At 52.1% G+C, this 15,176-nt stretch overlaps 1 protein-coding gene across 2 annotated transcripts in view; it reads left to right on the top strand.

The window, feature by feature from the left end:
* The window catches only part of MSI1 (musashi RNA binding protein 1), a 64,923-nt gene that overhangs the window by 14,047 nt on the left and 35,700 nt on the right, over positions 1-15,176 (top strand). For both annotated transcript variants that reach the window (XM_038763850.1, XM_038763851.1), the window contains exons 6-7: positions 3,183-3,275; positions 12,873-12,921. In XM_038763850.1, coding sequence (XP_038619778.1) covers positions 3,183-3,275; positions 12,873-12,921 — 142 coding nt within the window. The remainder of the gene's footprint in view (positions 1-3,182; positions 3,276-12,872; positions 12,922-15,176) is intronic.

Here is a 15,176-nt window from a genome sequence, read left to right on the forward strand (position 1 = left end):
ACAGAGACGGTCCCTACCCAACAGCGGGCTCACAGTCTAGAAGGGGGAGACGGACGACAGAACAGAACACGTAGACGGGTGTCAATACCGTCAAAATAGATAAATAATAATAATAATGACGGTGTTTATTAAGCACTTACTATGTGCAGAGCACTGTTCTAAGCACTGAGGAGGATACAAGGTGATCAGGTTGTCCCACGTGGGGCTCACAGTCTCAATCCCCATTTTACAGATGAGGTAACTGAGGCCCAGAGAAGTGAAATGACTTGCCCAAAGTCACACAGCTGACAATTGGCAGAGCCGGGATTTGAACCCATGACCTCTGACTCCAAAGCCTGTGCTCTTTCCACTGAGCCATGCCGCTTCTTAGTTTGGCAGTTTGAGATGGTAGATAGAGATGGTCCCTACCCAACAGCGGGCTCACAGTCTACAAGGGGGAGACGGACGACAGAACAAAACACGTAGACGGGTGTCAATACCATCAAAATAGATAAATAATAATAATAATAACGTCATTTATTAAGCACTTACTATGTGCAAAGCACTGTTCTAAGCACTGGGGAGGTTACAAGGTGATGAGGTTGTCCCACAGGGGGTTCGCAGTCTTAATCCCCATTTTACAGATGAGGTAACTGAGGCCCAGAGAAGCGGACTTGCCCAAAGTCACACAGCTGACAATTGGTGGAGCCGAATTTTGAACCCATGACCTCTGACTCCAAAGCCCGGGCTCTTTCCACTGAGCCATTCATTCATTCATTCATTCAATCGTATTTATTGAGCGCTTACTGTGTGCAGAGCACTGGACTAAGCGCTTGGGAAGTCCAAGTTGGCAACATATAGAGACGGTCCCTACCCAATAGCGGGCTCAGCCACTAACTCACGTGGGACAACTTTATTCCCTTGTATCTACCCCAGCGCTTAGAACAGTGCTTTGCACATAGTCAGCGTTTAATAAATGCCATCATTATTATTATTATTACTATTAACTCTAACCCTAAATAGAATTATTGATAGATACACATCATTAATAAAATAGAGCAATACATACAGCGTGGCTCAGTGGAAAGAGCTCGGGCTTTGGAGTCAGAGGTCATGGGTTCAAATCCCAGCTCTGCCAATTGTCAGCTGTGGGACTTCACTTCTCTGGGCCTCAGTTCCCTCATCTGTAAAATGGGGATGAAGACCGTGAGCCCCCCATGGGACAACCTGATCACCTTGTAACCTCCCCAGCGCTTAGAACAGTGCTTTGCACATAGCGTTTAATAAATGCCATCATTATTATTATTATTATTAACTTTAACCCTAACCCTAAATAGAATTATTGATAGATACACATCATTAATAAAATAGAGTAATACATACAGCGTGGCTCAGTGGAAAGAGCTCGGGCTTTGGAGTCAGAGGTCATGGGTTCAAATCCCAGCTCTGCCAATTGTCAGCTGTGGGACTTCACTTCTCTGGGCCTCAGTTCCCTCATCTGGAAAATGGGGATGAAGACCGTGAGCCCTCCGTGGGGCAACCTGATCACCTTGTAACCTCCCCAGCGCTTAGAACAGTGCTTTGCACATAGTAAGCGCTTAATAAATGCCATCATTATGATTATTATTATTATATGTACAAATAGACACCAGTGCTGTGGGGAGGGGAAGGGGGAAGGACAGAGGGAGGGAGTGGGGGTGATGGGGAGGGGAGGAGGAGCAGAGGAAAAAGGGGGGCTCAGTCTGGGAAGGCTTCCTGGAGGAGGTGAGCTCTCAGGAGGGCTTTGAAGGGAGGAAGAGAGCTAGTTGGGCGGATGTGTGGAGGGATTGGGGGCATTCCAGGCCCGGGGGAGGACGTGGGCCGGGGGTGGACGTCCACCCCGTCTTCCCTTCCCGCCCGGATCCGTCTCCCCTTCCACGAGGAGGGATGGGAGCCGAGCGGGGGGGAGCAGCGGCGTAGATGTAGAAAGGTGGAGTCCGGAGCAGAGGCAGAGAAGCACGTCCTGGGCAACCAGGAGAAGAATCCATCCATCGGCGGTACTTACCGAGCGTTCACTATGTGCAGAGAGCACTGTAGTAAGCGCTTGGGAGAGTCCACTATAACAGAATTAGCAGGCATGTCACCCTGCCCATAAGAAGAGGGCTAATGAGGAGAAGCAGCGTGTCTCAGTGGGAAGAGCTCGGGCTTGGGAGTCAGAGGTCATGGGTTCAAATCCCTGCTCCGCCAACTGTCAGCTGTGTGACTTTGGGCAAGTCACTTCACTTCTCTGTGCCTGTTACCTCATCTGTAAAATGGGGATTAAAACTGTGAGCACCTTGTAACCTTCCCAGCGCTTAGAACAGTGCTTTGCACATGGCAAGCGCTTAACAAATACCATTATATATATATTATATATATATGGGTTCTAATCCCAGCTCCGCCACACGTCTGCTTTGTGACCTTGGGCAAATCACTTAACTTCTCTGAGCCTCAGTTCCCTCTTCTGTAAAATGGGGATGAAGGCTGTGAGCCCCACGTGGGACAACCCGATCACCTTGTATTCCCCCCCGGCGCTTAGAGCTGTGCTTTGCACATAGGAAGTGCTTAACAAATGCCATCATTATTATTATTATTAATGAGGGCACGGGGGCAAGCGTTCATTCATTCAGTCGTATTTATTGAGCGCTTACTGTGCGCAGAGCACCGGACTAGACGCTTGGAAAGTAGGATTCGGCACAAGATAGAGACGGTCCCTACCCAACGACGGGCTCGCGGTCTAGAAAGCAGCAAGCAGCTGACGGGGACAGTCTTCGGGCTGGGGTGGTCCAACGCACAGGCCTTAGGGATGGGGCTGTCGTCCTCATAGTGGAGGGGGTGGGGAGTGGGTGGGCTACTGCTGGGGTATAATAATAATAATAATAATAATAATATTAATAATGACATTTATTAAGCACTTACTATGTGCAAAGCACTGTTCTAAACACTGGGGAAGTTACAAAGTGATCAGGTTGTCCCTCGGGGGGCTCACAGTCTTCATCCCCATTTTACAGACGAGGTAACAGGCCCAGAGAAGTGAAGTGCCTTGCCCAAAGTCACACAGCTGACAAGTGGGGAGCCGGGGATTTGAACGCATGACCTCCGACTCCAAAGCCCGGGCTCTTTCCACTGAGCCACGCCGTTTCTCTCATCTCTTCCCCCGTCCCCTCTTCCCCACCCCGCCGCAGATGGTTACGCGGACGAAGAAGATCTTTGTCGGGGGGCTGTCGGTGAACACCACGGTGGAGGATGTGAAACAGTACTTTGAGCAGTTTGGAAAGGTGGGTCTGGGCCCTGGGTCGCGGGGGGCTCCCTGCCACAGACCGGGCGGCTGCCAGAGACCCCCCAACCTTTCCCTCCCCTCGGGGGGTGGCCGCCAAAGAGAGAGGAAGGCCGCGGGGGTGCGAGGGGGTGCCACCCAGGACGGAAAATTCCCAGGAACATCCAACCAATCCCTCCTTCCCGGGAGGCACTGACAGGCCGGCCCCACCTTCCCGGGATGCGGCCAGTTGCTCTGCGTGTCTGGGGAGCGGATGCTACACGGGATCTCTTCCCGGTCCCCCCCTCCCCTCCGACCCAAGTTTTCCCTTTCTTCGTCCCGTGCCATCCGGCTCTACCTCCGTGAATCCAGCCCGTTCCCAGTCCCCCCCTTCTCTCCCTCGGGGTTCGACCCTGTCCGGAGCCGGAGACTCCGTTAGGCACGATGATGGCCGGGCGGGAAGCGTCCCCCCCATCCCACCCGCAAGGCGGTCAGGCCCCTAGTCTCTTGCTCCCGTGCGGACAGGGTGTGGTGAGCACGATGGGGGTTGCAGCGTGGCTCAGCGGAAAGAGCCCGGGCTTTGGAGTCAGAGGTCATGGGTTCAAATCCCGACTTTGCCGCTTGTCAGCTGGGTGACTTCGGGCGAGTCACTTCACTTCTCTGGGCCTCGGTGACCTCATCTGGCAAATGGGGGTGAGGATTGTGAGCCCCGCATGGGGCAACCTGATCCCCTTGTATCCTCCCCAGCGCTTAGAACAGTGCTTGGCACATAGGAAGCGCTTAATAGATACCAAAATCATTATTATTGAGGGGGTGGTGGGAGGGGGATTCACTCAGCGCTTAGAACAGTGCCTGGCACATAGTAAGCGCTTAACAGATACCAAAATCATTATTATTGAGGGGGTGGCGGGAGGGGGATTCACTCATTCATTCAGTCGTACTTATCGAGCGCTTGCTGTGTGCCGAGCGCTGGACTAAGCGCTCGGGTTGGGTAGGGACCGTCTCCATATGTTGTACTTCTAGACTGTGAGCCCACTCTTGGGTAGGGACTGTCTCTACATGTTGCCAACTTGTACTTCCCAAGCGCTCAGTACAGTGCTCTGCACACAGTAAGCGCTCAATAAATACGATTGATTGATTGATTGTACTTCCCAAGTGCTTAATACAGTGCTCTGCACACAGTAAGCGCTCAATAAATACGATCGACTGAATGAGTGAGTGAAGTACGAGTCGGCAACACTGCCCAAAAACGGGCTCACAGTCTAACCCGGTCTCATCGCTCGGCCCGGTCGGAGATTATTCCTGATTCATTCATTCGTCCAATCGTATTTATTGAGCACTCACTGCGTGCAGAGCACTGGACTGAGCGCTTGGGAAGTACGAGTCGGCAACAGATAGAGACGGTCCCGACCCGACAGCGGGCTCACGGTCTAGAAGGGGGAGACGGACAAGAAACCCAGAGCGGAGCCGGGGTCCGGAGGTGGAGGAAGGGGAAGGGTCATTCGGCCAAGAGGAGCCGCGTTTCGTGGGATCAATCAATCAATCGTACTTATTGAGCGCTTACTGTGTGCAGAGCACTGTACTAAGCGCTTGGGAAGTACAAGTTGGCAACATATAGAGACGGTCCCTACCCAACAGCGGGCTCACATCTGGAGTTGGGGGGAGGTGGTCATGCTTAGTACAAGTTCAAGTGCTTAGTACAGTGCTCTGCACACAGTAAGCGCTCAATAAATACGATTGAATGAATGAAAGTGCTGAGGTGAGGGTCAGAGGCTCATCCTCATGAAAGCTGGGAGACGGGGCGTGGGGGCGAGCTCCGGTTTTCTCCGTCCCGGCTTGGTTCTCGCCCTCCCCAGTTCCCGAGGGGTAGCGGTCGCCGTGGTACTCATTAGGCGCTTACTGTGTGCGGAGCACTGTGCCGAGCCATCGGAAAGAATACCCAGATGGGAATTAAACGGGGTCCCCGTCCTCCTTGTCCCTCCTGGACTCCTAAAGGGTGTCTAGCTGTGGTCTGGATTGGTCCGGGAGAGAAAAACTGACGGAACTGAGAGCTCGTGTCACTTTCGAACTCGTGTTCTTTTCCAACTCGATGACTTTCCCGCCCGGGGGAGGCGGAATGAGGTCAGACAGAGGGTGGGCAGAACAGGGCAGGGAGAAAAGTGGGGGAACCCGAGCGGAACTTTGGTTTTAGCGGCTTGTGTTGGGGCCGTGAATCCCCCCGCCCTGCCGCCCCTCGACTCTCCCACGGTAAAGGGGTGGTCGGCGCTCTCCCCATCCTATTGCTCTTTTAGTGGTCGGAGAGCGGGGAAACAAAGAGGAAGGGCAGACTTGGGCCTCCACCCTTAGGCCTATCGACTCCGTCCAGAGGCGGTGGGGCTTCTGGAAGCCCCTGGGAGGGGATGCGAGGGAGACCCAGCCGCCCCATCCCTAGCAGAAGAGATGGGAGTCCAGGATCCGGGGTGTCGAGGGTCCCGGGGTTGTGGGGATGGGAGGCGGGGGTCCGGGCCGGGCCGCGGCGGGATGTCTTTGTGTCTGTGCGCCGTGGCGGAGCATAAGAGCTCACGCTAATCTGATCCAGCAGCTGTGATTGGAGGCGGCTGGCCCCTGGGCCCGGGGTTGCCATGGCAACCGGGCCCCAGGAGAAGCCGGCAGCGGCAGCCTCTTTTGTTCGGGCCTAAATCGGCGTTGGCATGTGAAACCGGGCCGGAGAGGCCGGACGGCGGGCGGGCGGGCCAGCGGGCAAGGGGGGAGCCGGAGAATAGGCTGGGGGGCCCGGACCAGGGGGATGGGGGGAGAGGACCACTGCGGGAGGGGATGCTGGGTTGGGATGGGGAAGGCCGGGCCTGGAATGCCAAGGGCCTGGCGCCGCGGGAGGCCCTTCCCGGGAGAGAGGGAGCGAGGGGCCGCCACGCCGAGCGGGAACAATGGTCAGCGGCAATGGCTGCCAATCAGGCTTAGCACGCGGCCCCACGAACTTGGCGCTCGGACCGGTCAGCGGCCCGCCCTGCTATGGCCCTCCATCTCCATGGAGACCGAAGCCCATTAAGGACACACATCTGAAGCCCGGGGCTGCCCGAGGCCCCCTTCACCCACAGGCTTGGTTACTTTTCCACCCCCCCGGCCTGGGTGGAGAACGTCCATGTTCAGGGAGAACATCCTTGAGCCCCGTCCCATCCCCTCCCCAACCTCCATCCTCCCGGGAGACTATCTATTCTATTTATTTTATTTTGTTAGCATGGTTGGTTTTGTTCTCTGTCTCCCCCTTTTAGACTGTGAGCCCGCTGGTGGGTAGGGACCGTCTCTATATGTTGCCAACTTGGACTTCCCAAGCGCTTAGTACAGTGTTCTGCACACAGTGAGCGCTCAATAAATACGATTGATGATGATGATGATGAGACGGCGGCGGGAGGAGGCTTGGGCCTAGACCCGTTCCAGGGGTCCACCTGGCCCCTGTGCTGTAAGGTGCCGGCTGCTGTCTTGGGGAGGGGGTCTCCTCGGTTCCTGAAAAGTTAGAGACTTGAGTAAGGGGGGAACCTTCCGGGGAATTCCAGGTTCCTGGGCAGAGAGGAAGAGGTTTGGGCCGCCGCCGCTGGCCTTTTGAAATCACTTGGTGGCCGTAGGGGAGGACCGACCCGCTATCGAAGCAGCGTGGCTCAGTGGAAAGAGCCCGGGCTTGGGAGCCGGAGGACGTGGGTTCTAATCCCGGCTCCGCCGCATGTCTGCTGTGTGACCCTGGGCAAGTCACTTAACTTCTCCCAGTTCCCTCATCTGTAAAATGGGGATTAAGCCCACTGTTGGGTAGGGACTGTCTCTATATGTTACCAACTTGTACTTCCCAAGCGCTCAGTACGGTGCTCTGCACATAGTAAGCACTCAATAAATACGATTGATGATGATGATGATGATGATGAAGTTGCCAACTTGTACTTCCCAAGCGCTCAGTACGGTGCTCTGCACACAGCAAGCGCTCAATAAATACGATTGATTGATTGATTGATTGTGAGCCCCCCCGTGGGACGATCTGATCACCTTGTATCCCCCCAGCGCTTAGAACAGTGCTTTGCCCATAGTAAGCGCTTAACAAATGCCATCATCATTATTATTATTATTATTACTGCCCGACTCTGCCCTTCTCTCTGGGAATGAGTCTCCGTCCGCTCCCGGAGGCAGCTGGCCGAGGAGGCTTGCTCCCTTGCTCTGGTCACCAGGGAGTTGCTTAGGACACAGCTCCATGCGGGCTGGGAAGGGCAGAGGGGTGGGGAGGGAGCAGATGGTTTCCTGGGGGAAGGGAAAACGAGTCAGTGAGAGAAGGCGAAGATCCCGTGTCAGATGTGGTGTGGAGGGAGGAGGTGCCTCCGGAGGCCAAGCACTCTGGAAAGGGAAAGCCATTAGAGTGGAAGGGGGCAAGGGAGCACGAGGATGACATCTCCGCCCCCGTAATCCTTGGCGGAATCGCCAGCTTTTTAGCCTAGTTCATTCATTCAATAATTATTGAGCGCTTACTGTGTGCAGAGCACTGAACTGAGCACTTGGGAAGTCCAAGTCGGCAACATCTAGAGACGGTCCCTACCCAACAGTGGGCTCACAGTCTAGAAGTCCCCCTCTCCATCCCCCCCATCTTACCTCCTTCCCTTCCCCACAGCACCTGTATATATGTATATATGTTTGTACCTATTTATTACTCTATTTATTGATTTATTTTACTTGTACATATCTATTCTGTTTATTTTATTTTGTTAGTATGTTTGGTTTTGTTCTCTGTCTCCCCCTTCTAGACTGTGAGCCCACTGTTGGGTAGGGACTGTCTCTAAATGTTGCCAACTTGGACTTCCCAAGCACTTAGTACAATGATCTGCACACAGTAAGCGCTCAATAAATACAACTGATTGATTGGTTAGAAGGGGCCTAGTTAGCAGGGAAATGCTTGGGAAGTCCAAATTGGCAACATCTAGAGACGGTCCCTACCCAACGGCGGGCTCACAGTCTAGAAGGGGGGGAGACAGACAACAAGACAAAACATATTAACAAAATAAAATAAATAGAATAAATATGTACAAATTAAATAGAGTAATAAATATGTACATACATATATACAGGTGATAATATATATATGATCGGGTTGTCCCCTTTGGGGCTCACAGTCTTCACCCCCATTTTACAGATGAGGAAACTGAGGCACAGTACAGATTGATTACTCTATTTTACTTGTAGACATTTACTATTCTGTTTATTTTATTTCGTTAATATGTTTTGTTGTCTGTCTCCCCCTTCTAGACTGTGAGCCCGCTGTTGGGTAAGGACCGTCTCTATATGTTGCCAACTTGTACTTCCCAAGCGCTTAGTACAGTGCCCTGCACACAGTAAGCGCTCAATAAATATTATTTTGTTGTCTGCCTCCCCCTTCTAGACTGTGAGCCTGCTGTTGGGTAGGGACTGTCTCTATATGTTGCCGACTTGGACTTCCCAAGCGCTTAGTGCAGTGCTCTGCACACAGTAAGCGCTCAATAAATAGTATTGTGTGAATGAATGAATAGGGCCACTCCTTGGCTTCCGAAGGCTCTCCCAGCTCGACCCCATTCGGTGCTTGGGAAACAGGGATACAGAATAGAGGATGAGGGAGAAGGATTAAATGAAGGCAAGGGGAAACAGTGGGAAGGGGAAGGAGCACACTGTTAGGTAGGGACTGTCTCTATATGTTGCCAACTTGTCCTTTCAAGTGCTTAGTACAGTGCTCTGCACACAGTAAGTGCTCAATAAATACGATTGATTGATTGATAGATTGGGGCCGCCCCTAGTCCAGAAGGGGCTTCTAGACTGTGAGCCCGCTGTTGGGTAGGGACCGTCTCTATATGTTGCCAACTTGGACTTCCCAAGCGCTTAGTACAGTGCTCTGCACACAGTAAGCGCTCAATAAATACAATTGAATGAGAAGGAAGAACTCCGGCTGATAGAAAGAGTGGCAAGGGGATGTCCTAGGAGGGGAGGCTGGGACTGGGGAGGAGGGTGGATAATAGAAGCAGCGTGGTTCAGTGGAAAGAGCCCGGGCTTTGGAGTCAGAGGTCATGGGTTCAAAATCCCGGCTCCGCCAACTGTCAGCTGTGTGATTCTGGGCAAGTCACTTCACTTCTCTGGGCCTCGGTTACCTCATCTGTAAAATGGGGATTAAAACTGTGAGGCCCCCGTGGGACAACCTGATCACCTTGTAACCTCCCCAGCGCTTAGAACAGTGCTTTGCACATAGTAAGCGCTTAACAAATACCATCATTATTATTATTATAAAGTACTGTACTTCGTTCTCACCTGTCCCGCTGTCAACCCCCAGCCCACGTCCTCCCCCTGGCCCGGAATGCCCTCCCTCCGCATATCCGCCAAGCCAGCTCTCTTCCTCCCTTCAAAGCTCTACTGAGAGCTCACCTCCTCCAGGAGGCCTTCCCACACTGAGCCCCCTTTTTCCTCTCCCCTCCCCATAGCCCCCTGCCCTACCTCCTTCCCCTCCCCACAGCACCTGTATATATCTTTGTGCAGATTTAGTACTCTATTTTATTAATTCATTCATTCATTCAATCGTATGTATTTATTCATTCATTCATTCAATTGTATTTATTGAGCACTTACTGTGTGCAGAGCACTGTACTAAGTGCTTGGGAAGTACAAGCTGGCAACATATAGAGAGGGTCCCTATTCATTCATTCATTCATTCATTCAATCAATCGTATTTGTTGAGCACTTACTGTGTGCAGAGCACTGTACCAAGCGCTTGGGAAGTACAAGTTGGCAACATATAGAGAGGGTCCCTATTCATTCATTTATTCATTCAATCAATCGTATTTATTGAGCGCTTACTGTGTGCAGAGCACTGTGCCAAGCGCTTGGGAAGTACAAGTTGGCAACATATAGAGACAGTCCCTATCCAACAGTGGGCTCACAGTCTAGAAACCTTGTACATATTTACCATTTTATTTATCTTGTTAACGCTGTGCATTTAGCTTTAATTCTATTTATTCTGACGACTTGACACCTGTCCACATGTTTTATTTTGTTGCTTTTCTCCCCCTTCTAGACCGTGAGCCCGGTGTTGGGTAGGGACCGTCTCTAGATGTCACCGACTTGGACTTCCCAAGCGCTTAGTCCAGTGCTCTGTACACAGGAAGCGCTCAATAAATACGATTGAATGAATGAATAAGGTGGACCTTCCCCTCCCCCAGTAGTCAGGGGGAGGCCCCCTGAGTTGCTCTAATTACAGCCTCCAGCAAGAGGAAACCTCAATTAGAGCAAAGGATCCTAGCAGGGGGCTGGGCAGCTTGGCCGAGATGGCCTCCCTAGCCTGTGCTTCAAGGATGAGGCTCCTTCCCCCCCCCCCCCCCCCCCCCCCCCCGCCATATCCATTCATTCATTCATTCAATCGCATTTATTGAGCGCTTACTGTGTGCAGAGCACTGGACTAAGCCCTTGGGAAGTCCAGGTCGGCAACCTCTAGAGACGGTCCCTACCCAAAAGCAGGCTCATATGGCTCTCAGGGGCCACCGACTCCCCCTCATTCGGTCAGTCATCATCATCATCATCATCAATCGTATTTATTGAGCGCTTACTATGTGCAGAGCACTGTACTAAGCGCATGGGAAGTACAAATTGGCAACATATAGAGACAGTCCCTACCCAACAGTGGGCTCACGGTCTAAACCAACATTCATTCAATCGTATTTATTGAGCGCTTACTGTGTGCAGAGCACTGGACTAAGCGCTTGGGAAGTACAAGTTGGCAACATCTAGAGACGGTCCCTACCCAAAAGCAGGCTCATATGGTTCTCAGGGGCCCCCTCTTCCACCGACTCCCCCTCATTCGGTCAGTCGACCAACATTCATTCATTCATTCATTCAATCGTATTTATTGAGCGCTTACTGTGTGCAGAGCACTGTACTAAGCGCTTGGGAAGTCCAAGTTGGCAACATCTAGAGGCGGTCCCCACCCAACAGCAGGCTCACAGTCTAGAAGGGGGAGACAGACAACAAAACAAAACATATTAACAAAATAAAATAAATAGAATAGTAAATATGTACAAGTAAAATAGAGTAATAAATATGTACAAACATATATACAGCTACATGCAGAGCACTGTACTAAGCACTTGGGAGAGCACGATTCTGACCTTCGCTCCCTGATGAGGGAGCTGAAGGGACCTTCCTTCCCAGTGCTTAGAACAGTGCTTTGCACATAGTAGGCACTTAATAAATGCCATCATTATTCTTATTACTATTCAAGCGCTTACTATGTGCCAGGCACTGTACTAGGCGCTGGGGAGGTTACAGGGTGATCATGTGGTCCCATGGGGGGCTCACAAGCAGCATGGCTCAGTGGAAAGAGCCCGGGCTTCGGAGTCAGAGGTCATGGGTTCAAATCCCGGCTCCGCCAATTGTCAGCTGGGTGACTTTGGGCAGGTCACTTCACTTCTCTGGGCCTCAGTGACCTCATCTGGAAAATGGGGATGAAGACTGTGAGCCTCCCGTGGGACAACCTGATCACCTTGTAACCTCCCCAGCGCTTAGAACAGTGCTTTGCACTTATTAGGCACTTAATAAATGCCATCATTATTATTATTACCTGGGGAGAGTGTTGTTTGAGGTGGGAGATTGGGCTGGGCCCTCCCGGGTGGGGAGCGGTCAGTACTTTTGTTGGAGCCCAAGGGTCTCTGCGAGGGGGGCTCTTGGGGAGGCCAGCCTCAGGCCCCTGGAGAAGGGCAAGCAGCATGGCTCTGTGGAAAGAGCCCGGGCTTTGGAGTCAGAGGTCATGGGTTCGAATGCCGGCTCCGCCACATGTCTGCTGTGTGACCTTGGGCAAGCCACTTCACTTCTTGGAGCCTCAGTTCCCTCATCTGTAAAATGAGGGTGATGACTGTGAGCCCCCCGCGGGACAACCTGATCACCTTGTATCCCCCCCAGCTCTTAGAACGGTGCTTGGCACATAGTAAGCGCTTAACAAATGCCATCATTCATTCATTCATTCAATCGTATTTATTGAGCGCTTACTGCGTGCAGAGCACTGTACTAAGCACTTGGGAAGTACACGTTGGCAACATATAGAGACGGTCCCTACCCAACAGTGGGCTCACAGTCTAGAAGGGGGAGAAAATATTTGTTAAATGCTTACTATGCGCAAAGCAGTTTTCTAAGCGCTTGGGGGATACAAAGTAATCAGGTTGTCCCACGTGGGGCTCACAGTCTTAATCCCCATTTCACAGATGAGGAAACCGGGGCCCAGAGAAGTTAAGTGGCTTGCCCAAGGTCACACAACTGACAAGTGGAGGAGCCGGGATTCGAACCCATGACCTCTGACTCCCAAGCCCGTGCTCTTTCCACTGAGCCACGCCGCTTCTCTAGTATATTATTATAATTATCAGGAATGCCGAGAGCTAAACTTTGCTAGGAGCCGGCCGCGGGGCGACCCACCCATCCACCCCTCTGGGGAGGGACTGATGGGAGGCGTTGGGGACAAGGGGCTGACGAGCGTGGGCAGTGCTTTGTGCCGTGCTCTGCTCATAGAAAATGCTCAATAAAAACCACTGATTCATTGAAATACCATCATTATTATTACGGGCGGTCTCAGCGTTGGGGTCTGTTTCAGGTGGACGACGCCATGCTGATGTTCGACAAAACCACCAACCGACACCGAGGTGAGCGCGGCCCTTCCCCCTCCCTGGGCTGGCTGGGTGGGGGGCTTGGGGGCCGGGGGGGACGCGGGAGGGGGTCAGGGGTCCCGTGGGCAGTGGCCGGGCCTCCCTACGGGTCACAGCTGCCCTTTCATCTTCCCTGCTGACATCCTATCCCTCAGGATCCGTGTCCCCTGCCAGCACAGAGGGCTTTTGTGCGGCCCCTTTCCGGTGCTAGAAACTTGCCGAGTTGCAGATACGGGAGAGGCCCTGGCTCCTCCCCGACTCCCTCCGTGGCTCCGGCCTGCTGCTGCTGCTGCTGGTCTGGGCCTCACCTTGTCCCCCACTCGCCCGAGTCCGGGGATGGACGGATGGACCGACGGACGGACGGACGGATGGACCGGAGGCCGGAGCAGCCCCCTCTCCCAGCCCTGCTGCTTCCTCCCTCCCGTTACCCCCAGAATTGGGACAGGGAGCAGGCCTGGGAAGCAAGGCTACCCTTTGGCTCAGGAAGGATCCTCCGTTTTCTCGTCTTTAAAGAGGGAATCCTGTCCCGTCAGCCGGTCAGTCGTACTCGTTGAGCGCTTACTGCGTGGGAGAGGACAGTAGAGCAATATAACAGACGCGGTCCCTCCCCACCATGAGCTTACGGCCAAGACGGGGAGGCAGACGTAATAGAAATAGATAAAATAGGGATGTGTAAGTGCTTGGGAGGGGACAGTAGAACGATATAACAGAAACGGTCCCTCCGCTCGATGAGCTTACGGCCAAGATGGGGAGGCAGACGTAATGGAAATAGATAAAATAGGGATATGTAAGTGCTTGGGAGAGGATAGTAGAACAATATAACAGACACGGTCCCTCCTCTCGATGAGCTTACGGCCAAGACGGGGAGGCAGACGTAATGGAAATAAATAAAATAGGGATTTGTAAGTGCTTGGGAGAGGACTGTAGAACGATATAACAGACACGTCCCTCCCCACGATGAGCTTACGGCCAAGACGGGGAGGCAGACGTAATGGAAATAAATAAAACAGGGATATGTAAGTGCTTGGGAGAGGACAGTAGAACGATATAACAGACACGTCCCTCCCCACGATGAGCTTACGGCCAAGACGGGGAGGCGGACGTAATGGAAATAAATAAAACAGGGATATGTAAGTGCTTAGGAGAGGACAGTAGAACAATATAACAGACACAATCCCTCCCCACGATGAGCTTACAGCCAAGGGGGGGAGGCAGATGTAATAGAAATAAATAAAACAGGGATATGTAAGTGTTGTATGTTGCCAACTTGTACTTCCCAAGTGCTTAGTACAGTGCTTTGCACACAGTAAGCGCCCAATAAATACAATTGATTGATTGATTGGGAGAGGACAGTAGAACGATATGACAGACACGTCCCTCCCCACAATGAGAGTACAGCCAAGACGGGAGGCAGACATAATAGAAATAAGTAAAATAGGGATTTGTAAGGGCTTGGGAGAGGACAGTAGAACAATAGAACAGATACGGTCCCTCTCCACGATGATCTTACGGTCAAGACGGGGAGGCAGACGTAATAGAAATAAATGAAATAGGGATTTGTAAGTGCTTGGGAGAGGACAGTAGAACAATATAACAGACACGGTCCCTCCCCACAATGAGCGTACAGCCAAGACGGGAGGCAGACGTAATAGAAATAAATAAAATAGGGATATGTAAGTGCTTGGGAGAGGACAGTAGAACGATATAACAGACACGTCCCTCTCCACAATGAGCGTGCAGCCAAGACGGGGAGGCAGACATAATGGAAATAAATAAAACAGGGATATGTAAGTGCTTGGGAGAGGACAGTAGAACGATATAACAGACACGTCCCTCCCCACGATGAGCTTACGGCCAAGACGGGGAGGCAGACGTAATGGAAATAAATAAAATAGGGATTTGTAAGTGCTTGGGAGAGGACAGTAGAACGATATAACAGACACGATCCCTCCCCACGATGAGCTTACGGCCAAGACGGGGAGGCAGACGTAATAGAAATAAATAAAATAGGGATTTGTAAGTGCTTGGGAGAGGACAGTAGAACACTAGAACAGACACGTCCCTCCCCACGATGAGCTTACGGCCAAGACGGGGAGGCAGACGTAATGGAAATAAATAAAATAGGGGTATGTAAGTGCTTGGGAGAGGACAGTAGAACGATATAACAGATACGATCCCTCCCCACAATGAGCTTACAGCCAAGACGGGAGGCAGACGTAATAGAAATAAATAAAATAGGGATATGTAAGTGC

The sequence above is a fragment of the Tachyglossus aculeatus genome, chromosome 21 (genome assembly GCF_015852505.1).
Source record: "Tachyglossus aculeatus isolate mTacAcu1 chromosome 21, mTacAcu1.pri, whole genome shotgun sequence".
NCBI lineage: Eukaryota > Metazoa > Chordata > Mammalia > Monotremata > Tachyglossidae > Tachyglossus > Tachyglossus aculeatus.